The 22959-nt window shown below is 31.3% G+C and overlaps 4 protein-coding genes across 5 annotated transcripts; 3 read left to right on the top strand and 1 right to left on the bottom strand.

Annotated features, from left to right (window-relative positions):
* The first annotated feature begins 2825 nt into the window (after positions 1–2825).
* Positions 2826–7447, top strand: LOC132721723 (uncharacterized). Its single transcript, XM_060706095.1, has 3 exons — positions 2826–2941; positions 5838–5923; positions 6272–7447. The coding sequence occupies exons 1-3, from the start codon at positions 2857–2859 to the stop codon at positions 7412–7414; spliced, it is 1314 nt and encodes a 437-aa protein (XP_060562078.1). The 5' UTR covers positions 2826–2856; the 3' UTR covers positions 7415–7447.
* A 120-nt stretch (positions 7448–7567) lies between these two features.
* Positions 7568–10965, bottom strand: LOC132721740 (uncharacterized). 2 transcript variants are annotated; one of them, XM_060706117.1, is made up of 4 exons: positions 10859–10965; positions 9093–9278; positions 8875–8925; positions 7568–8374 (listed from the first exon to the last, which is right to left on the bottom strand). In XM_060706117.1, exons 2-4 carry the CDS (start codon positions 9234–9236, stop codon positions 8213–8215), a joined length of 357 nt encoding a protein of 118 aa, XP_060562100.1. In that variant the 5' UTR covers positions 9237–9278; positions 10859–10965; the 3' UTR covers positions 7568–8212. The 2 variants fall into 2 exon arrangements, with proteins under 2 accessions (XP_060562100.1, XP_060562093.1); XM_060706110.1 differs by lacking the exon at positions 10859–10965 and adding an exon at positions 9589–9859.
* Positions 10966–14140: 3175 nt separating this feature from the next.
* Positions 14141–16436, top strand: LOC132721729 (uncharacterized). The gene is made up of 2 exons (XM_060706101.1): positions 14141–14912; positions 15260–16436. The coding sequence occupies exon 2, from the start codon at positions 15281–15283 to the stop codon at positions 16151–16153; it is 873 nt and encodes a 290-aa protein (XP_060562084.1). The 5' UTR covers positions 14141–14912; positions 15260–15280; the 3' UTR covers positions 16154–16436.
* A 2171-nt stretch (positions 16437–18607) lies between these two features.
* On the top strand, positions 18608–20999 carry LOC132721626 (uncharacterized). Its single transcript, XM_060705949.1, has one exon. The coding sequence runs from the start codon at positions 19217–19219 to the stop codon at positions 20402–20404; it is 1188 nt and encodes a 395-aa protein (XP_060561932.1). The 5' UTR covers positions 18608–19216; the 3' UTR covers positions 20405–20999.
* The last annotated feature ends 1960 nt before the right edge of the window (positions 21000–22959 follow it).

Here is a 22959-nt window from a genome sequence, read left to right as displayed (position 1 = left end):
AGGCCATCTCTTAACATTAATTTAGTCATGAAATTTTTTTTTCGTAAAATATGAAAAAAATTGCTTTCAAAATCAGAGATTTTACAACGATTATTGAAAAATACAACAATGAAATAGAAATGAGTCAATGAAAGAAAGTTATTTACCATAATTATTGCTATTTTGAGTTCTTTAAAATGAGATAAGTTTTACAAGAACAATTTTATAGTTTGCACGAACCACGTATTAAATGAATAATTTGCACATAGACTGACAGACATGTTCAAAGACCAATAAGTATATTTATTTAGTATGGAGATCATGTAAACATTAACTTATACTGATTATTTTTATGCAAGGTCTAAAGAACTAAGGCATAATCTGCCGTTTTAAGATACATGTTATTAATTTACTTTCATATATTTAACTGTTTTCGTGAAATCCTCGATAATTTTGACAATATTGATTTCTGACTGGTACGTGTTGTTTTAAAATTGACGTACACATTTTCAGCTTTTTGGTGAATAATGATACGGTTCTTTTCAAGCCTTTTCAATTAAAATCCAGCTATAAAATCGCTAAAATCTCTTTTGATATGGCAATTGAATAGTTTGGAATTACTTTACTATATGGATGAGTCAAATAAATTAATCATGATGTAATGTAATGCCTTGTCAACAAATGTACCAACCTAGAATTGTGATTTCTATCAAAAAAATTACAGATAAGATATAATTCAATTTCCTGGACAAATATGTTTTCTAGTGGACGCAAATATTGGACGTTTTATTTATAAATGACCTGTGCTTTAACGTTTTAACGATTTTCATTAAACTGACCAACCTTGTTGTTCACCTGTAAATGTTTACTATGTTTCATAATCGGGCTTTGTAAATGAAAGAGTGTGTAACCTTTATTGTTATAGAACCTGGTATTTATCTGGAATTTTTTATTTTAGCGACACTGGACATTTAGTGATAAGCAAGGTGAGAAATTTCGCTGATTTTTTACGTATTTGTTGTCAAAATCTTTCACGAACAACGAATGTTTTTATGTATCAAAGATCATTATCACAATCATTATCAATTTACTTAAACACTTCACAATAGTCTCTTTTAACAGAAATACGTGTTCTAGTCTTAAAATCATGAAGAGATTTGAAATCCTCGTCTCTGTTATTTGACAAGACCAGTTGTATTGGTAAGACGCTTAAAGTGTTGTTTCTTTTCTCTTGAATATTGTTTTGCTTAAAACGTTCTTCTGAGTAATGCTTCTGCTAGTAATAATTTTATTTTTATGCTTTACTATTACCATGGTATATGTTCCTCCTTTTTTATTTGTGTCGTAATCAGTTGAGGTAATACAAAGATAATGTCTGGCAGAGCCGTACGTATTTATTATCTAAGAATAAATTATGATACAAACAAATGATTAAGCAAGAACTTCAAATACAAATTCATATAAACAAGAATTGTAGCAAATGTTATAACAGAGGACAGAAAGTTAGACAACTAAAACCAAAAGAAAATGATATTGTATAGAAGTTGTCATTATGGTTTTGCAGAAATCTCATTACAACTTAATAAAACCAAGCTAAACCTTTCTAAATGAAAGTGTACATTTTGCGCGCCTACCGCTGTTATTGGGCAGATATAAAGTACGAATTGATCGCTTTCAAACAAAATGACGTAAAACAGTTTATGATTGTTTGTTTAAAGAAAGGCCCGATTATTTTACAAACCTTATTACCAAATACTTCTAAGTATTTACATATAGTTGTATGATGGTAATTATAATTACTAACCGTTTAATTTGAATACAATATATTGGTAGTGCAAAAAAAATTGGTGTGGTCAACAATGCTTTGATCGGGCAAATAATGTGACGTGAATAAAGTTGGTGCTAACAATATATAGCTAAAACAATTATAGCTAATGCAAATATACAGAATTTAAAGTACACACACCAGCTGTCGTTTTTACACACCCCTTTAAGTGAAAAACATAATTAATTGTTTTAACTCCATAAATCCATTCGTACTTTTTTCTTTATCTCGTTCAGATGTATATATGTACTGATAAATTACAAACCATGGGATCTATATTGTGTTTAATGTCTAAAATCGCTGCACATGAACATCATCATATCTAAAGTAAAACGACTACTTTATGTCAGTAAAATAGACAATTTCTAAGTTTGTAAGTCAATGTATGTGTACATTGTAATAAGTATATTTCTATTAACAAACTCTATTGCCCGATTAATGTATTTTTACAACAATTATGAACACTTATCATTTAGCATACTAGTAAAACTGACATTTACCACCAACATCTATCATCATCAGCATCATCATCATCATTTAAATGAGAGCGGCCTGTTCGTCGTTTGAGAATGATTTGGTAACATTCCTACATCAACAGTGTTGCTAGTTACCATTTAGTTATTGGTGAATCATATTCGACCTAATTAACCATCGTGCGGTAATACTGTAACTTTAATTATCTTAGTTTTGGAACATCATCCTATTGAAAAACTGGACGAAGTTGTTTCGTAACACGATCACCTTTTTTTCTAACTTTCAAATTTAATTCAATAAACAAAAGACGTCTTTTCATATTTTAATAAAATCTTTAAGTTAATTAAGTTTAATTATGTTACATGTAACCAATAATTATTAGTATAAGTTGTTTGATAATAAAATAAATAAGATTCCTTGTCGCTCTAATGAATCTTGCCTTAATTAAGGTACTCATGTTACTTGTCGGTATATAAACTTTTTAATAAACTATTTGCACACTCATAATTAACATATTTATACTATTAATTTCAGATATATGCTTGGTAAACTGTGCCTTGGCTTATAAAGTGATTAAAATGAAGTGCGGCAAGAGAAATGCTATAAAATTGACGATACTGGCTGCATCAATGCTTTTTATATCAAACAACTTGCCATTTACAGGTATTTTTTGTATTTTTATATATGTTTTTTATTTTCAATTTATTTTTAAATGATACGTTCGCCTTTTTTATTTTCGCTGCGTTTCAATTTTAAGTGCTTCGGGAATATTCATAAAATTTGTCAATCTGTTCATAATAATGTAAATGAGCAAATCCAAGAAAATGTTTTGATGTCACAGATAACTTACCTTTTTGTATCCTGTTAACAACACATCGGGCACCTTATATACGGATATATTATCTTGATTTACAAACACTTCACCACCCCGACACTTCATTCCTCTTTTTTTAAAATTGATTAAAGACACTTGTGTTTTACACAAACCCTCAGATATTCAACCACTTATCCCTCATGCGTAGAATGACTTGACCTTGACCTGTCGTGCCCCTTCTCCGCGATGTGCACGCCTCGCCGGGTGGGGCATTTGGAGAAGTATGTGAACCTGTATGAATTTATCTTGCACATATAATAATACATTCTTCAGTTTTTATTATATGAAGCACATACAATTTGGGGTGTTTAAAATCATCTTACGCTACTTACATTTTTAACAAAAATATATTGGTGGGTTTAACCATCTCCGTTAAGTGCTTGATTTTTAAGAATAAAGCTGTACCGGACTTAGCTGTGTCCATGTAAAAAGTAATTAGCGTATAAGGAAAATAAACAAAAAAATGTGTTCCCTAATTTAGAGAATATCAATCAATTGATTTGTTTTCTTTATTTTTTATGACCTTATCAGATTAGTGAATACAATACAACATATTTGTCAACAAAAGAGCGCATGGCAATGTTTGTGATTGGCGGCCGCGCCGGAGCGCGGCGCCCTTATGGAATGAAATCAGATTTTGTGAATGGGCGACAGCAACTTCTCGAGCCTTTTAGTCGGTCATAATAAAAGCCGATCATTCCGATCGGTATGAGGGTGCTTGATTAAAAAAAATGTCTCGATATGTACAATGAATAGCGAACTGGAGAATTTCGCAATGCATGAAATGACGACCTAAACATTCCGAAAATCTATTTATAGAGGGATGTACTGTCTATTTTGACAGGGATTTACTAGTGACCGGCGAATAGTATCACACGTTTATTGTCCGGTCTCTCCCGGTTTTAGAGTAGATGTTTGATATCGTTAGTACTTACAGAACAGAACAAATATTTTACAGATAAATAAGCTTTTTTTCCAAAATGAATGTTTGTCACTTAGTTTGGTTACAATAATTAATAAATACAGATCAACTCTCAAATTTATTGATTATTATTATACATAAACATACAATTCGGAAAAAAAACCAACAACAACAAGACTAGCATGTTTCATTTTATCTATATGAGATAAAAACAATAAATATGTGCAATAATTGAGAAAAGGGTACATTTTATGGTATTAATATGACACTATCAACTTTGAAATATTTTTTTAATTTGTTATTCGTGTTTAGTAAAGATGCCGAGGAATAATTCAAAGTTACAAATTAGATTTTATGAATTATTCAATTGATTGATAATTTAAAAAATGATAAAATAAAATACAAATGTACATGTACATTGTTTAAGAATAAACAATATTATATATTGAAAGATTAAGCATAATTTACTGACTTTTTCCAGTTAAGTTTTGACTTAAAATCATCGGTCAATATGACAATTGAATTCTTAAAATATTTTACAATTTGATAAAAAAAGAGTAGTAAACGTAAAAACTCAGTATTAAAATAGCACATAAAACACAAAAAAGAGAGGAAAACAATATTCATAAAATCTGTATTTTTCATATTAAAATAGATATTACAATTATTGTATGATAAACAATTATGCTCAACATGATCAACATGGTAATATAACCATGAGTGTCATATTTTTACTAAGTGTGAACAGATACCTTAAGAGGGGGTCTTCGCTAATAGCGATAACATAATAAGAGACAATTCCACAAGTGTGGTGTTGATCATGCGTTACACATATGGATTATAAATGATGGTACCGGTATACATGTATATCCGTTGCTATTAATAATCACGATCATAAAGAAATAACAAGTTATATTCTAATCTCTAGCATGCCAATCAAAGTTCATAATGAACAATGTCTTTCGTCCGTTCATTCTGGTAAAAACTAATTAACCATTGAAAAGTTTATAAGAATATCTTGTCATCATATGTCTACTAGTTCATCTTCACTTTCTGCATTTCTTGCTTGGACGCCCTTTGATGCTTTGCATCAATGCTTTTCTTGTTAAATATATTGTTATTCAAATAAAAGGTCAGAGTAGGGATTTATCAATGCTGTCATTTGTAAAACGATGTAAGAGAATCCGTATGCAACTCTTAGTGTATTATTTGAACATGAGTCATCTTTTGGAGAATCTATAAATATTAGCAAATATTTCATTATAGTTTTTCCATTACTTGTTTTTGTTATTTATATCTTATTTTGACTATATTCTCCCTATTATCCAAATGTATGTTTTTGTGTTATCATGGTTACTTATGTTGATCTTAAATAACAGTGCATAAAAAACTTAGCCTTTCTGCAATGTTTTAGATGCTTGTAAATTACATTTATCGTTCAGAAGGTATACATATTTAATTGGTATTTAATTAGAAAAGCACAGGACTGGCATGCAGATGACGTTCTTTTCCCATCGATGTGTTGGCAAACAGATAAAAGCCGATCAAATTGTTGTAGTTGTGATTGCTTTAAAAAAATTTAACTCATGCCAGAGCTTATTCCCTTAAAAATATATTATCAATGGCAAACTTTTTTAACACGTTACAAAGTCCACATACTTGCTTTCCGATGGAGCCCGTTAGATTCCTTGGCAAGAAAAAAAGCTTACATGCATATACACTTTGCATGTAAATGAAATTGTAGAAGAAAATGTTTACTTCAGGTGAAAGGATCGCCAAAGATATTTCAAGGTTTGTGCATGGGAAAACTCGTAGACTTCGTTCTCACAAACATATTCAGAATACAACGGTAAGAAATATATTGTGAAATTAACAAGTACACTATTTTGTAATGATTTCATGTGGTTGCTGGTTTGTAGTTTTTATTTTCGTAACTTTTCTCTTGTTTATTGACAGCTTTACCGTTTCTCATAGTACTTTCATTCATACGATTAGCTGACCGATATCACTTTTAGGTAGGTATCTGGCATTTTTTTTTATTTTTACTTTCTTTAATTACCTGCCAATGAATATACTACATCCGTGTCAGAGCGGTACCAGGGAGCACTAATGTTACAAAACTCTAGCTTGTTTATAAGATATTTTGCTCTTCTTAATGTGGAAAAATAAATATGAATGGCTCTCTCTCTTTATCTAGCGATGTGTGAATTCAACGAGCTTTGGCAGTCTTACAGAGGCTAAGGTTTCAGATGGTTATAACCTTGCAAAAAGAATAAACGCTGCATGCCGAAGAACAAAGTCTTCTAAGAGGCGAACTAAAGTGTTTGGTGTCTATAAATGGGGTTCTACAGAAACCTGTGTTATTTGGAAAATAGGGACTACTTTTATTAAAAGACTTTATATGATGAAAAAGATACCCGCTTTTAAAAATGTTATTAATCCATACAGCATTCGTTTTGATAAGCGTTTTCTTCCAACTGCGTCAATGTCACAAGACAGTGTTACAAGCAGATTTATGTTTGTTCGAAATCCGTTTTATCGATTAACGTCAGGATATGTAGACAAACTGTTAGCCCCAAACCCTGTGTATTGGAAAATAATAGGTATTCCCGCAATACGAAAAACAAGGAAACATCCAAATGTTACGAGTCTTAAATGTGGTCATGACCTTCAATTCCATGAGTACGTCAAATACGTAATAAAAGCTCTTAATCCTAAGCAAAGGAGTGCAAAACCTGATGGGCATTTTGATAGAATGACCTCTTTGTGTAAGCCTTGTACGGCACATTACGATTTTGTCGGTAAGATGGAAAGTTTTACTGAAGATGTGGTAGAGCTAGGTAGACACCTAAAACTCCCTCGTAAAACAATGGATATAATCAAAGACAAGAAAAATCGATTTTCATGGCTTGATGCCATTGAAGATACAGCACATCAACCTTTTGATGAATATTTCCAGAAACAGTACGCTCATTGCATCAGCTTTAAACAAGCTTTACAAAGATCATGGAAGAAAATGCAAATACGAGGCTTAATTGGAAGACAAGATTTTCCGTTGGATGAGTTGCATATAAATAATATATCAGAACAAGCATTTATTGAACTAGCAAAAGCTGCACGTTTTTCTTCTACGTCAGATGAAAGAAAACAACTGCAGAAAGAACATTTCTTACAAATGTACTCAAAGGTACCTATAAATGATTTAGAAATGATAAGTAAAATTTATGAATCCGACTTTCGTATTTTTGAGTACGATGATCACCCTAGCATTCTCTTTGGGGACTTGAGAAAGTCAAATGATGATTATGCAAGGCATAATAAATCTTTGAAATACCATTAAACCGTATTGTCTTTGCTTAACATACTGGTTAATTATATTTGACATCATTTACGTCACATATAAAACAACTGCAAGCAGTCCTGCATTTAAGTCAGTCTAAACTGGTTTAAGACTTATCACTTAATAGTATAAAAGAAAAAAAACACACACGGAACAATTTATCATATTTTTAATGTTTTATAATTTCAACAGCACCCGAATTGCACAAAACACGCATGGCAAATTTATATAATGACCATGAGCCAAAATAGTTATTACTATGTGTAAACTCATCAAACCACAATCAATTATATATTTACAATGCATATCTATAAAAGGCTTTAATATGAAAACATGTATTGGATTATGCATAATAGATGAATAGAAAAATAAATATTACCATTTTCATATGAATGTTAGATTGATTTGTAATAGTTACACCCATTCCACACCATTGATTGAAAGATGATGTTATTTGCGAATAGAAGAAGAAACATAATGTACTCGTAAACCATGACGAAAACAGAAAAACACACAGCTGCATATTTTCAATGTGATATTTTGTAGGTTTAAAGACTGATTAAGAATATCAAATGTCTAATTATATATGTAAGAAGAAAAGTAAGTTTATTAGACTATAACAAGAACAAGAAACAATATATCTCAATACTGACTGTATGGCAGATGTTCATATATAAATAAGTTTAGGGAATGTATGTTCCACTACCTTAACACAAAGATTCAAGCAAAGCTATTTGCAAACAAATTGAAAGCTGCTCGGAGTTCTTATGTTTCCCTAGATAAAACAAAAGTATTTTATTATCTGTTAGGAACAGGAACTCTTGCTAGTCCGTAGTTTAAGGTATTTCCTGCTTGTCTTTCTTTTTGTATAACAGCTTTATGTAACTCGTTGTCTTCAATTGCATCGCTGTAGTCTAACTTTACAATGTCACTTCTAGGATGTTTTTCCAGGGAATGAGTCTGCACGAAAATATAGATAAATTGTTCGATATAAAATTTGTTATTATGCTATTGCAATCAATTGGAAGGTAATACAATGACACTGAAGTTACTGAATGATTTTCATCTAAATTGAAATGCTGCTGATGTTGTTGTTGTTTTCTTTCATAAAGTCATTATATGCTCATAAATAAACAAATGCTTTGGCTTTTAAAGACAAACTGTAAGTTTAACAGGTTAGTTTAAACTTACATTTCGTCTTTACTTTAGCGTCATACAGTTGCTGTCAAAAGTTCGACAAACGATCCGAAAGAATAATTATGACTAAACGTTTAAACTAACAGTCATAGATTCAAAACAAAACTTTTAAATTTCAAAATGATGTTAATATACATATATGATTAATTACGCAATAGAAAATCCCTTGAGTGGTGCTTGTAAACATTTATAAATATATGTAAAAAAGTGGATAAAAATATATCCCTGAACGGTGTTTTAAAAGATTATAAAACAAATCGTACCAGTTGCCCTGCAATGTTCGAGATTTGATTCTGCACGTCCATTTTCCAATTCTGCAAATATTCATAAAAACAAACTGATAACAACATGTAGGGTATAATTCTAATAACACGCTGTTTATAATACGAGAGTCCTTATTAAGACAAAGACAGATAAAAAAAGCTTATGGTAACAATATTATTTAAGATTTCATCATAATATTTTATGCTGTAACACTTACATCAAACATTTCTCGCTTTTCAATATTCCACTCGTGTGGTAGAGTCCATTCCTCAGGATGTGCATGCGCCTTACTGAGTCCGTGTACGTTTGGTAAATCTGCTGAACTCGAAGCAGAGTCTGGTGATGAAACACGATTCGCCATCTCTTCTTGTTTTGTAGAATAGTTTCAAATGTATGTAGTTGTCTAAAACAATTTAAGTATTAATTTTATTCAAAGACATAATAAATTAAATGTACATAGATAACTTGTTTGCTTTTCCTTTATACATTGTTTATTATATATACCCTTAATTGCTAAATAGATTTTAATCCGTGAAATAATCTAACTACCGATTTCGTTTTTTAATCATTAAAAAATCAAACATTATTTAAAATGAAAAAATATCGTTAAATAAGTATAATAAATAAGAATAGAACAAACATTTGACAATAGATATATAAGCTAAAAAATTTAAAACATTGTTAGTTAAAATAGCATAAAACTGAGCACTTACATATTTGTTTGGTCGTCTATAGAATCATGTATCACTCTTTTAAAACTAAACGCTTAACATGACAAATGGCTTTTTAAATCGGTATTCATGTATTTTCAATTCTTTGATACACAGAAAGTCGAAATCCAATGCTATAAATCCGTCAGTGGTTTAAATTAATGATCAATGGGGCAGAAAATCTTCTGTTACATGCTCAATAAGCCTAACAACCACCGGGATTAATCTTTATACTTGTCGTATATCATAATACCTCTGTATGGGTTGTTTAATGTTATCATATACGAGTATTAATTATCAACGCGTATATCGATATATATGTGCAAATAAACAAATACCCCTTATTGATTTCAGTGCAGTAATTTGTTTTTTAAATGGTTCAAAGGCAAAGTAAATGCTTTTTATATACATAAAAGACGCGTTTAAAGCAATGATTTGAATGTGTTAACATACATGTTATATCTCAATATTTGACCGACTTTGCGTTTCTACTTGTCAAACTATTTTTTGATTATCAATATGTGCGAATAACAATACGTCCTTAATAACAGTTTGGTCGTCAGTACTGTGGATTAAAAAACAACCGAGACCTTGTCATTTAAAACGAGCCCTTAGCAAAAGAAAGAAGGAACTCTTAAAATCATGATATTTCTGTTAAAGAATTGTGATCGTTGTGAAATATACAAAAAGAAATAATAAATAAAACTTGATATGATAAAACACATACTATAATAATATGCTTTCAAAAAGATGACAAAGTAATAGAATGTACAAAACTATTGCATTCATACATTGCAAATGTTTTTACATTCATACAAATGTTTGTTATTATTGAACTGATGATATAGTGAAATATAACTGATACATGCGATAGACAAACATGATATTTTTAAATATGAATTTATATGCTTATATGAAAGCTAAAAGGTTTCACTCATCTAGCATGAGTCTATATGTTGTAACGTGGCGTATACAACACAAATGACATACTAAATGAAATTACATTGAAAAAAAAAACGGAACCTATAAATAACGCTCAAAACGGCAACATTGACAATGTTGCAGGCTCGGTTTAATGTTGTGGTAAGTAATTCTGTCAGTACCGGCGGTTAAATCAAACACGCTTAATTATTATTTCTATAATGATATATAAGGATACTTAGAATAAATTTAAGAAAATAACAATAAAAGCAAAGAAAAGCACTTCTAACGTAGCACCTATTTATATGTTCGAGTTATATCGGAATCGATATCATTGAAATTTACAACATACCTCATACGCGTTGCCTTACGCGTTGCCTATGATAGCTGATTTACTCCATGTTGTCTTTTCGGTTTTTCGTCTACTGATAAAAACACGAAGATATGGCAAAGTTGACGACCACGAAAATGCTGGAATGAGAAACACAATAGATACGACACAGTTGAATTTGTCATATGTTCTTGTTTTCGCATTTTCGTGGCGAAAAAAGCGAAAACATGACATGGCGTTAATCAGCCACCATAAACTGCCTGCAAATGATCTTTCTGTAATAAATCATTTTGATAAGTTAATAATCTAATCGGTAAATTTGTAAAACATTAATGATATGCAGGTGGCAATGGTAAATGATTCATAAATTGCACAAAGTAGACGATAAATAAAAAATGAATAAAAGAATGAATCGCAAGAATCGTAACAATAGATATCAACGGCATCAAAGCAATAATAGCCGAATAATGACTCAAAAGAAGAGATATTAATAATATCTGTCATATTTTGCGGTTCGGATCGGAATATCCGTCCCGAGGTGACCCGCCCATTGGGCGGTAACGAGGCTTGCCGAGTTACCGCCCATGGGCGGGTGACCGAGGGACGGATATTCCGATCCGAACCGCAAACATATGTCAGATATTTTTTCTTGCATATTCTACCATATTCCATTATATTTTAAATTCTTTATCTTTATTTTCAATGAAAATTTATATCATTACAACCGTTACTACTTTCATATAACAGCGTATGAATTACAAAATCATTCATAAAGGTAAAATGACGTCATCTTTATCGTGCCATTGTACAGCACGCGACTCATCTGGAACCCCCCATGCCAGATGAAATTTCCGGCATGGGTAAAACTAACGGAAACGCCAGTCTGATATGCAAGAAATATATATCCTTAATATACACCTCTGTCTTATTGACACAACAAAGGTACGTAAATATCGTTTTAAAATGATCGCCCATTCCTGTATCAGAACCTTATTCGTTTACGGTAGTTTCCCTTGTTATAAATGTCCCAACCCTTGAGCACGGACCAATGTAACATATCCACTGATATTATTTGAAATGAAAGCAGGTCACTTATACTTAAACATGTACGTTTAAAAAGAAGTGTACGATTTTTAACAAAAATCTTACATTTTAAGTGAATATAACAGTTCATTATTTGTGTGTAATATTTTTTAATTAAATTTACTAAAACTTTATTTTTTTGAAGTTAATTTAAAATGGCCTGTCTGATGCATGCTCGTATGATATATCTGCAGTGTATATACAGTAACACTATGGTAAGATGTGCTAAGGATTTTCTTTCCTATTAACATAAAAAAGAGTCTCTTATAATATTTTACGTATGGATTTTCATTTTTCATTGTCTTTATATTTATGTTTTATATGTATGTATATGTAAAGTTTAATTAAAGGATGAAATTACATGTATTATTAAAAACAAAAGATTTATCGTGCAGGCATATTTCGCATGTGAAACTTATCGTCCGTCACGGATAAGTAGTTCTATGAAAATGATGTGCAAAAAGTAGCATAACGTAACAGTTCTTTTGAATATTGTGAAAGTTATTGTATTGTTTTGAATTTAGTGTCAAAATTATCAAATTAGAAATCCTCGTCATGCACATTGTGTTCAGATTTATATATTCATAACGTTCATCTCCATTATCATCACGGTCTCCGTAATATGCACAGTAAATATCAAAACAGGGACGGTTTGTGTTCTATTTTCGCTACGAGCACTACGGCTGTGTATCTTTTAAGATTTTGTTGCCACTTGTTTAAGAAATACGATAATGTTTGATAGTAGGCAGAAAACAAATGAAATATTCTTTGATGAAATTTCATTTGCCATTATCTTCCCGATAAGCAATTATAAACGTTCTTTAAACAATTACAATAGATTATAGATTATTTTATACGTTTAACTCTACGAAAGCTAATTTAAACACATAATACTAATTAAAGAAAATAATATCTACTGTGTAAATATTCATAAAAGAAGGTTTGTATTGTATATCGACAAAATAATTACTGCTTTGTTAAACCATAATTGGTCATTAATAAAACATGGATTTACAAGGTCGAGAACAAAGTTAACGTACTAGTCATTCAAAACTTTATTCAGAGCGCCGCGCACTTTTATCGTTCAAAACCATAAACAGGTCAATATTTGAAGCTGTATCAATATACTTCCAGCAAAGTAGAATAATTAACTTGATTTTTATTTTCCTGTCAGGATGCGTTGTACTTAACAATGACGATGATTTGCCCTTTTTTACCGAACAAATAGTATTATTTGCTCTATATACAAAGATATGAAAACGTGAACATCGGTAATTTTCAAACACGCCTGACGGCATATTAACAGAAATAAAACAGTTTCAAAAAAACCTGATCTATGTAACTTGAAAACTAAGCGTGTACCTCAGCCCGAAATCAGCAAATCAGCATATTTTATCCATTAAAATACAGACTTTAACATATTCACCAACTTAAATTAAACCTTCCTTCCTTGTCTAAATATTCAAACTTTTGATAAATATTAACACTTAAATTTGGATCAGAAAGACTAAGTCCTGATTCAGTTTAGATATTTTGATGAAGTTGTATAATAAACAAAAAAAAAAAACCTAAAAGAGCCATGAATTATAGAACAGATTAATTAACCACGCGTATTTTGAAGATAAAGTTATCAGACTTGTAATTTTATTTAATGCGTTGTGCAAAGTCATCATGATGAATACATATTTATGTGTAATGCTTTAACCTCATCTATTTCAAACATGGTAACGAAATATTATTTTACTTTTAACATCAGTCGATATCGGACATAGATCAGATATTTTTGCAAGTAACTATTGGAGTTTGTAATAGTAATCAATCCGAGTACAGAGAAAACCAATGTTATTCATTTTAAAATTGTCATAATGTTATTATAAAGGCAGTCCATTTGAATTGTTATATAAATCGATGAATTTGCTTTAAATGGATAAAACTTGTTTATCGAAAGTTTAAACAAATTCGTTTATATAAATTCCAGTACCTTTCATTTTCAAATTGAATTATTAAACGCATATCTAAGGGACAGTTTGGTTGTTATAATTTCCGTTACATCTGTAAATACAACTTACTTGTCAAGTCTTCAAATAAATCAACAAGATTTAAGTTGTCCGTAAGATGATTCGATTAAGTAAACAATTCGAAATCGTTTTGTTTGCTCGAAAATTTATTGAGACTACTTAATATGTAAATGTATAATATCTATTAAACGTTACTGAGCAAGGGCGAAATTTTCTTAAACTAAATTATACTAAACCAATTTTTATTATGCTAAATTTGTTATGATTCTGTTTAAGTGAGTGCTTAAACGGAGATCTTTTTATAATAAATTATTCTGATAAGATAATAATCTAATTGGTAAATTTGTTAAACATTAATGAGATGCAGGAGGCAAAGGTAAACAATTCATAAAATGCACAAAGTAAATAATTTATAACATTTTTTTAAAAGATCAATTTAATCATTTGAATCAGCACCAGGAAACAGTGTAACCGATATAGTAATGGGAGATGAGGATTATAGCATGAATATAGCGGATACTTGGACCACTTAACGCTGACAGACTGTGTTTAGTATATGTAATTTGAAACGTTGAATTTTCAATGATTTAGCAAAGACTGTATCGTGATCTATATTTGTACACCTTTGTCTCAGATTTGATAGGCCAGAACGGATCATAACATAGCATTAAGCTATCAATAACTTTATGAATAGTATTTGTTCACAGGACATCATTTGTTACAAAATATAAAGTTTACAGACAATGGAATGGGCACGCATGAATTTGACACAGTATGAAGATTTTGAACGGAAACCCGTGGGATGATTGTTCAGATAATTAGATATCTAAAACATGCGCCCTTTAACTATTCAGCAAAATAACAGCATTTGGCATTAATTGATACAATGTCAATAGAATTACAATGGTTTCTTACTCAGGATTTCCACAATCAAATTCATAAAATAGAGGATTATTTTAGTCAGAAACGTTGAGGTATGTATGTCTATATTTTGTTTTAAGTTATTATTTACGTTTAACAGAACAGTAAAATTCAAATAACTTTTTTAATTGTGGTACATTTAAACATCATTTCATGCAAAAGGAATTTCTATAGTTTGAAATATATTATTTAGTTTTATCGCCATAAGTTATTTAAATATAAGTTTCTATGAACAAAAATACTAATATCTGTAACAGTTTAAGAATTTAAAAATGTTAAATTATTTTCTTGTTAAATAACAGAAGGATATCACTATATGTGAATATCTTATCATTCATTTTTCCATCCGAGAACAAGTATTTTTACTGAAAATTAAATGTAACATTTGTGTATTTTTCAGTAAAACAGGCACATTATTACAATGCACCCTCCAAGAATAAAAAGTGCACCAGCAGGACGATTGAAGTCAAAGAAAACATCAGTTTTACATGACATTGAGGAATGGGTTTTAAGTGGTAAAGAGCATGAGCCCGAAACATCTCGCATTCACTCTGGACAACTTGCAGAAAATATCACAGAGGAAAGACTTCTTCGAGCAAGAATGATGGAATTAGGGAAAGAACGGTTCAAAATATTATCAAAATACGATCATGAAATACAGACATTTAAAGATAAACAAAAACGCAAAGGTTTTAGGATAAAATTTAATAGACCACAAAGTGCATCATTTCCAGCCGCTGCTGAAAGGAGACTCATGGCGGATGGACCAAAAAGTGACACACATTCAGCCTCATCTCTTATGTTCATAGCACCAATGATTCGACCAAAAACTGTTCAATTTGAGGCTGGTTCCCCACGTAGAGAAAACTTTGCAACAGGGAATGTAAACAACCGTCCTCGTACAGTTCCCGCTCAAACAAAGTTACTCAACCAAACTGGCGAGGTACAAGTAGAAGACTGGACCCCCTTAGCCATGACTACTGACTGGTCACGGCCATCAACTGCAGGGAATGAAAAAGTCATTCGTTCTGTTTCTTCTCATAGCTTCCCATCTTTTATTTCTGCTAGAAATCAAAAGACAAATGAAATGAGTATATCCAAAGAACCAAGGTTTTTTGCACTTGAAAATTCACTGTCAAAAAATTATAAAACGGACTGCAAAACGGATGTACAAACGATTATAAGGAATATAGAAGCTTTACGAAAACCAATTAAGATTGGAGGAAAAGAGGCACGGAAGGAATTAGAACTAAAAGTGAAAATTTTTATGGAAGAAAACAATATAGTGTTTTAAATCAATGTTGAATCAGTATTGGGAAAATAAATACATATGGTAACATCTTTTTTTATTAAATACACTATACACGTATATCCTTTGCCATGTTATGAACTGCTTAAAACATACCGTTGATGCTGCTGTTAATAAAAGAGGTGCATTTAGCCAAGGAGCTTTCAAGTTCTTGTATTGTTTAAAGTCGGCTACTTAAAGTTATATAGCTTATTTGTCATTTGACTAACGGGAATTTTATGAATAATTATTTGTAATTTCGCATATTATTAATAAAGAGTTACAGGTTTTCAGTTTTATATAAGGTAAATCCCTTTATTTATACTCGCGAATTACTGTTATCTTTATTTAGATATATCAACGTAAATATTTCTTTTAAGCTGAACCGGATGTATCTATAGACTATAATGAAATGATATAGTAATGTATATATGTAGAATACACTGAAAGATACTAAAGTTTTTAATTATTTAGGACATTAATTTATATTTAAACATCTTTGCCTCATAGACATTACATAATAACACACAAACCTTCGTGGAATTTTCATCCATTCCTATTCAGATCCGGAAGTGTCCCCGGTTATACAGTTCGCTTGCACGTGCTCATGTATCATTCATCCCACATAAATTATTATATATCATTTAAATCGAAATGAGTTCAGCATTTTAAATCTAAAATGAAGAATGAATTATTCTACATCTGAAATAATACTTTTTTTAAGTTAAGTTCATTACCAGAATTTAAACAAATTCGTTAATACACATGTCTAATTACAAATGGTATACCTGATGTGTATATTTTTTCTCACAGCACTTTCTTAGTGCAGGAAGTTGGAATCACACATCATGTGCAGAGCGGTTACACCAATTCTGGTGAAGATAATCTTATTAATAATAGATATTATTATATAATCTAAATTTAGCTGCAATCCCATTGGTCCAAACAGTATTAATATAATAATATACTGAAAGACATTTTCTAACGCGACCATTCATATAATAAAACAATTACTGACTAGTGAGCCATTGAATATCACAGCATATTCAATGGCTCACTAGTCAAATGGTCGCTTTAGAAAATGTCTTTCAGAATATTCATCTTCATATAAGGATAATGTGTTTGTTTAGCTATCATTACTATATGAAAGCCCGGCCGGGGCTTCCTTTTAAGTTTCCTTTTAAGTAATTAAACAAAAATAATTTCTTAAAATTATTATTACACGATGCTCACATAACTTCTTACTCACCAAGTTTATACTGTTGCAGTCATGACACAACAGGCACTACAATACTCGTTGTATGATTCTGCTGTGTATACAATATGGTCATATATAACATAACAATTCATGGTGACAATAAAATCCGGTGTATTGATAGAAGGATGATTGTGCAATATATCATGTAAAGTTTACACAATTGTGATATACCAAGAATGGAAATGAAATACTACCACAGGGTGTTTGTTTAATTGTCTTACTGAAACCCGCTGCCCCCTCGCTTATGTAATATTTATGGTTGCATGACATCCAGTCGTGCACGTAACAATAAAGCGCCGGCATTGTCATATTCTGCTATTATGAATATTTTTTTTTTTGTTTTTTCTTTTTCGTTTTGATCATATGCCGTTCACTCTCAAATGAGATATGGTATCAATAAATCATATTCAAATTGTTGCGCAACATGTTTTGAGTCATTTAAAAATTAGATCAATTATAGCAAGCTTTTATAGTTTTGTGTTTCAATCGAACTGTTATCAACTTATACATTTCGCTTACAGAATGATCATTTGTTTTGGTTATTTCTGAGCTTTATTTCCGGATGTGGTCTCTAATAACCATTATGTTTATCATTAACTGGACAGACAGATCTAGTATAATTCACAAACAAAAAGCCTAAAGTTAATAATTAAATTAAAATTAATAAATTCAAAACTGCCCCATTTATGTCTATATAAAACAACAAATCTGTTTGTAAACAAACTGACTAAAACATTGAAAAAATGTATGTGTAGTCTGTATATTTTTCCTATCAACAAGGCTTCAAATATCCTTAGAAAGTGATAGTAATGCATTTTCGGGCGTTTCTGTAAGTCTAGTACATGTCACTAACTGTAGGCTGCTAGGCTGTAAACTTCAAGCTGCTAGGCTGCCACGAATCTTATATATTTTCCACGCCTTATAGAGATTTATTGTTTTATATCAATATATTGCTTCTTGTGTCCTTAGAAAGTGATTACAATGCCTTTTCGGCAGTTTCCATGTGTCTAGTATATGCCTCTAACACAAGCTGCTAGGCTACCAACGTCATGTTGCTAGACTGTTACAAAGCTTATATATAGTCCGCGCCCTAGAAGTTATTTTCATAGCAAATTTGCCTCCAATATCCCCAGGAAGTGATTATAATACATTTTTGGCCGTGTATGTCACTAACATTAAGCTGCTAGATGTAAGGGTGCCAGCTTCAAACTGCTCGACTGTCAACTTAAAAAAGATATGCCAAGATTGTACGAGTCCTTATGTCAAAAATAATGATTGATTTTTTTTCTTTTTATATAACAAAGATGAAAACTGAATGCTATTTGTAGACAGCTTACTATTTAAAATTTATATTATGTTTCTTATATGCTTCTCCGATGTTAATCGGATGTAGCCGATCATATAAACTACCTGCATAACCAGTGATCGAGAGGCTTTTTACCAATGGTAATAAACGTGTGAAAGCTTTGCTTGACATGGTTAATCTAAGGACAGCTTTGTTGTGTCCGTCAGTCAAAGTAGATTATTATAATCCGCCAGGTTCATGAATTATTGTTCTTATTTTCTAACTTAAGCATAGATTAAATTTAATCCATTTTTTTAAAAAGATTTCATGATGAATTCATAGAGTGAATATTAAATAACAAGAGTAGATATTGTTTTAAAATTTAAAAAGCAACGGTGATATTCTTCTATTTGTTGTGATATATTTTTGATATCCTTTATAAAATGACAAATGTGAATTGATTCTAAAACATATATAATATCACTTATTGAAATTAGAATTCAACTAAAATATGAAGTAGAAAGGAATGGAGAGGAAAACTTTATCTAAGAGCGCCCCGTCCATTGGACGTCGTAATTCTGTGAAAAAGGATAAATCTACAACTATCAAAGAAATAAATAGTTGGATTAATAAAGGGGAAAGTGATAACTTACCTCGTAAATCTGCTCGCGGTGTTAATAATCTGACTGAAAATGTAACGGAGGAAAGAATGTTGTACTCGAGGCAGCTGGAACTTGGAAGAGAAAGGTACAAATTTCTTACCAACCATGAATATGAAAAACAAAAATTTGTAGAGAGGCAAAATAATAAAGATAAGATGATGAAACAGTTCATGGCATCCGCTAGAAAAGTTATTGAGAAGACGCATGCTGAAAGGCCGAAAAAGGTGCTGACAATTCGAGTACCACAAATGGATGAAATAAGTTCTTGTGAAAGTCCAGTTGGTGAGGATCCTATTTCTAGACCAGGGTCACGGGCTAGTAGATTAAGTTCAAAAGTAGATAAGAAAAAGGTTTCCAGTGATGACGCTGGACGTTCAGATTCAAGAACTTCGAGGACTTCGAGACAAAGTACAGTTCTAAATCTTAATAAGTATGCTACGAGGCAATCAAATAAAGCTACAAGTCAGAAAAGCTCTACAAACTATAAAGGTACCATTAAAAGTGCTGTTAAAAGGGGCGAAAATAGTAACGGGAGGACAAAGTGTGCTAACATTCCGTCTGACAAAACAAAACTACCAAATCGTGGTGTTTATGTGAATACAAGCAGTTCAACAGTTCACAAGTATGATGTAGACGACATAAAGACTGAATTCAGATTTCCCTCGGTGAACGGCTCCAATAGTAAGTCAGCATCACCAGAAAAGTCAAGGTCATCTAGTCCAACGAAATCCGTACGTTATGCGTCTCTTCCATCTGGGCCTATAAAATCCTCAGCAAATACCGATTCAGTGACTCCTAAATGGGTTGAGTCTCCAAGATTCTTTGGAAAGTTTGGGGAAAAATTTGATACTTCAATTAACGATCCTAGATATGTTGCTCTGACAAACACTTTAATGAAGGTGGACGATATGAAGATGCCACAGATTGGTGTAAGAGAAATCATAGAAAACAATGAAGTATTACGGAAAGCTTCAAAAACTGACAATGCAGTCCATGCAAAACAAATGCACGCAAAGTTCATAGCTTTCCTTTTAGAAAATGAGTTCAAGTAATACGTCAATTACTGAACTATGAATACTACTGGTGTTTTGGGTTTATAAAGGCGGTAGAGTCACGTCGCCTATTATAAACAGACTCAATCGAATCCGAGTCTCTAATTTTCGTCTTTTTGCGCTTTCGTGAGATATCTTTATTTGTGTAAACTGGAAATAAATGTGACCAAAACAGTAACAATTTCCAATGAATATTTCTCGTAGTCGATAGGCTTGTAAATACACAACAGTAAAAACCATCCAGTTAGCTTATGGAACGTTCATGGTTCTGTTCAGGTACCCGTTCGTTCCTGAAAGAATGTTTGGAAGGGCACCTGATGCCTTCCTCAATCATTAAAACCGGAAAGTCGCCATATGATCTATACTGTGTTGGTGCGACGAAAAACCCAAAAACAAACATGTTTACCGGTTTATTTATTCATTAAGATCCTGTATGTTGTGATCAAAGTGGTAAACCACACTAAGTGAAATTATATATATGTATACATAATTATGCAAATAAAACAATTTTCAAACATCGAAGAATATTTAAAATTTCTACTGCAAATATTTGTGTACATTATATGTAATCATTAAAATATAATTATCAAATTCACAAAGTTTAAACCTCCAGCGTTTCGAGGGGATAAACCCCTCTTTATCAAGAAGTTCCTGTTAACTCCTTGAAAAGGAGGTGTTTATCCCCTCGAAACGTTGGAGGTGTTGATAATTATTATTTGAATGTTTCCAGAATGACATTAAGATATATGCATTCATTTCTTATTGTAAAATTTGACTTAAACTTTATAGACAATAATTTTTTGTTACCTCCCTTTATTTACATGAAATGTTAAATTCGGTAATATATTTATAAATGATGTTTTTTGGAACCTACAATATTGATAAATCTTAATTTGAGCATCATATTTATGATTTAAAACCATGAAAATTGTGTTACAGGATCTTTAAGAATTTAAGTAAACGATCATTTATAGATGTAACAAATTATCATTTCCATGATGAAATGTACATGTATTAATTTAATTACATAGACAAACATTTTTATTAACATTGTGTTTAACAACATTGTTATTGGAATTTAATAAGTATTTTATTACAACTTGTATGTACCATTAGGAATTAAATTGCACACTATAAAAATGTGGTTTCTTGTTGATATGTATTTCCGAAAATTTTCCGTTTTAGATAACCTATTTATTGGTTTTCTAGTTCAAAATATGCGTTATAGTTTCATACCATATAGAATTTCACCCATCTTTTAATTGCACATTATACTTCTTAAATCCACATTTGTTTAGTTCTTTTGAAATATCAAACATTTATTTTAATAATGTTCAAATATTGGATAAAGTTTGACAACTGACAAAAGTTGAACCCAGACCTCTCACACCCTAAACGAGCGCCTTACCCCTGCACTACGGGGAAGTTATACGAAGCAAGCCTGAATAAAATTAAATAATTCTAAATTTACAATTCCCATTTAGGGTTGGTAATCCTTATTAATTTCGAGGTATTTGTTCACGATAAACATGTTGCTTAACACTGATGGACATAATTTAGCGAAAATCTTCTCGCCAAAACAGCCCGACATGTATACTCGACATTCAGATTTATTTGTGTGACACGCTCTGAAGTATTCGGTATCGACATCGCTAAAATAGCATTTTGTTTACGTGGATTAAATATTCGGGTGTAGAAATTGATTATCGATCGTCGAATGCCCTAAATTCGTCCCTGTCCTAGAGTCAACATAACATCCTTACTTTATTTTTCAGAAAGTCTAAATACCAAATGTTTATTTAGTTAAAATCACAATAATCCGAAGCTTTACGGAAATAGCCGAGCGATTTTCATTGATTAAAATGATATTCATCCGCGTAATTTGTGATTGTGCATTTATTGACAATTCTATAAGCCAACGCTACTTTTAAACTTTGAATGCGTTGTAATTTGTTGGATACTTGTAACAAAATAAAAATATTTCTTTCTTTCATATCGCTAGTTTTAAGCTGTTTTGAGAACTACTTGTTGTTAGGTTTGTCGTATAGCGCTGTGTCAGAGATTGAATGTCAGCATTGTATTTCCTGATCTGGGATCAGAAAATACAACGAATGCACAGTGTAAACTGACAAATTATCAAGAAGTTACGACATCAGTCATTTAAAATACCGTAATGTTGCTAACTTCACATTCTGTGCTGTCTGTTTTACATGTACAGTCGGCATCGTACTTGCGTCCACCTTTATTGAGCGACTTTTTTATTAAGCGGCCGCATAAAATCCCTCCCGATGATTTTTACTATATAAGTTAATTCCATTAAACGACGATTTTATATCGCGGCCAGCGGCCACTAAATGTCCGCCCAAATGTACAAAATTCAGTGTTAAAGTATCTATTAAACGGCCGTGACAAACAATCGTCCCTACGGACATTCTCACCTGTGTAATTAGCGAGTAGGTTTGAACAAACAAATATTTTTCATGGTCATTGGTCTTAAAGTATCTATTAAACGGTCGTCAATTAGACCGTCACAAATAATTGTCGTTTAAAAACGA

This window comes from Ruditapes philippinarum, unplaced genomic scaffold, assembly GCF_026571515.1.
Source record: "Ruditapes philippinarum isolate M1 unplaced genomic scaffold, ASM2657151v2 ctg1589_1_1_1_1, whole genome shotgun sequence".
In the NCBI taxonomy this organism is placed as follows: Eukaryota; Metazoa; Mollusca; class Bivalvia; order Venerida; family Veneridae; genus Ruditapes; species Ruditapes philippinarum.
The sequence above is the reverse complement of the archived record's forward strand: the minus strand, read 5'-3'. Positions and strand labels throughout refer to the sequence as shown.

Coding starts and splice junctions, on each gene's coding strand:
- LOC132721740 (XM_060706117.1), bottom strand. CDS start 9,236: ATGGCGAATCGTGTTTCATCACCAGACTCTGCTTCGAGTTCAGCAGAT. Junction 8,926..9,092: donor AAAAGCGAGAAATGTTTGAT/GTAAGTGTTACA, acceptor GAATATTTGCAG/AATTGGAAAATGGACGTGCA. Junction 8,375..8,874: donor CGAACATTGCAGGGCAACTG/GTACGATTTGTT, acceptor ATTTTCGTGCAG/ACTCATTCCCTGGAAAAACA.
- LOC132721626 (XM_060705949.1), top strand. CDS start 19,217: ATGGAGAGGAAAACTTTATCTAAGAGCGCCCCGTCCATTGGACGTCGT.
- LOC132721723 (XM_060706095.1), top strand. CDS start 2,857: ATGAAGTGCGGCAAGAGAAATGCTATAAAATTGACGATACTGGCTGCA. Junction 2,942..5,837: donor AAACAACTTGCCATTTACAG/GTATTTTTTGTA, acceptor TGTTTACTTCAG/GTGAAAGGATCGCCAAAGAT. Junction 5,924..6,271: donor AACATATTCAGAATACAACG/GTAAGAAATATA, acceptor CTCTTTATCTAG/CGATGTGTGAATTCAACGAG.
- LOC132721729 (XM_060706101.1), top strand. CDS start 15,281: ATGCACCCTCCAAGAATAAAAAGTGCACCAGCAGGACGATTGAAGTCA.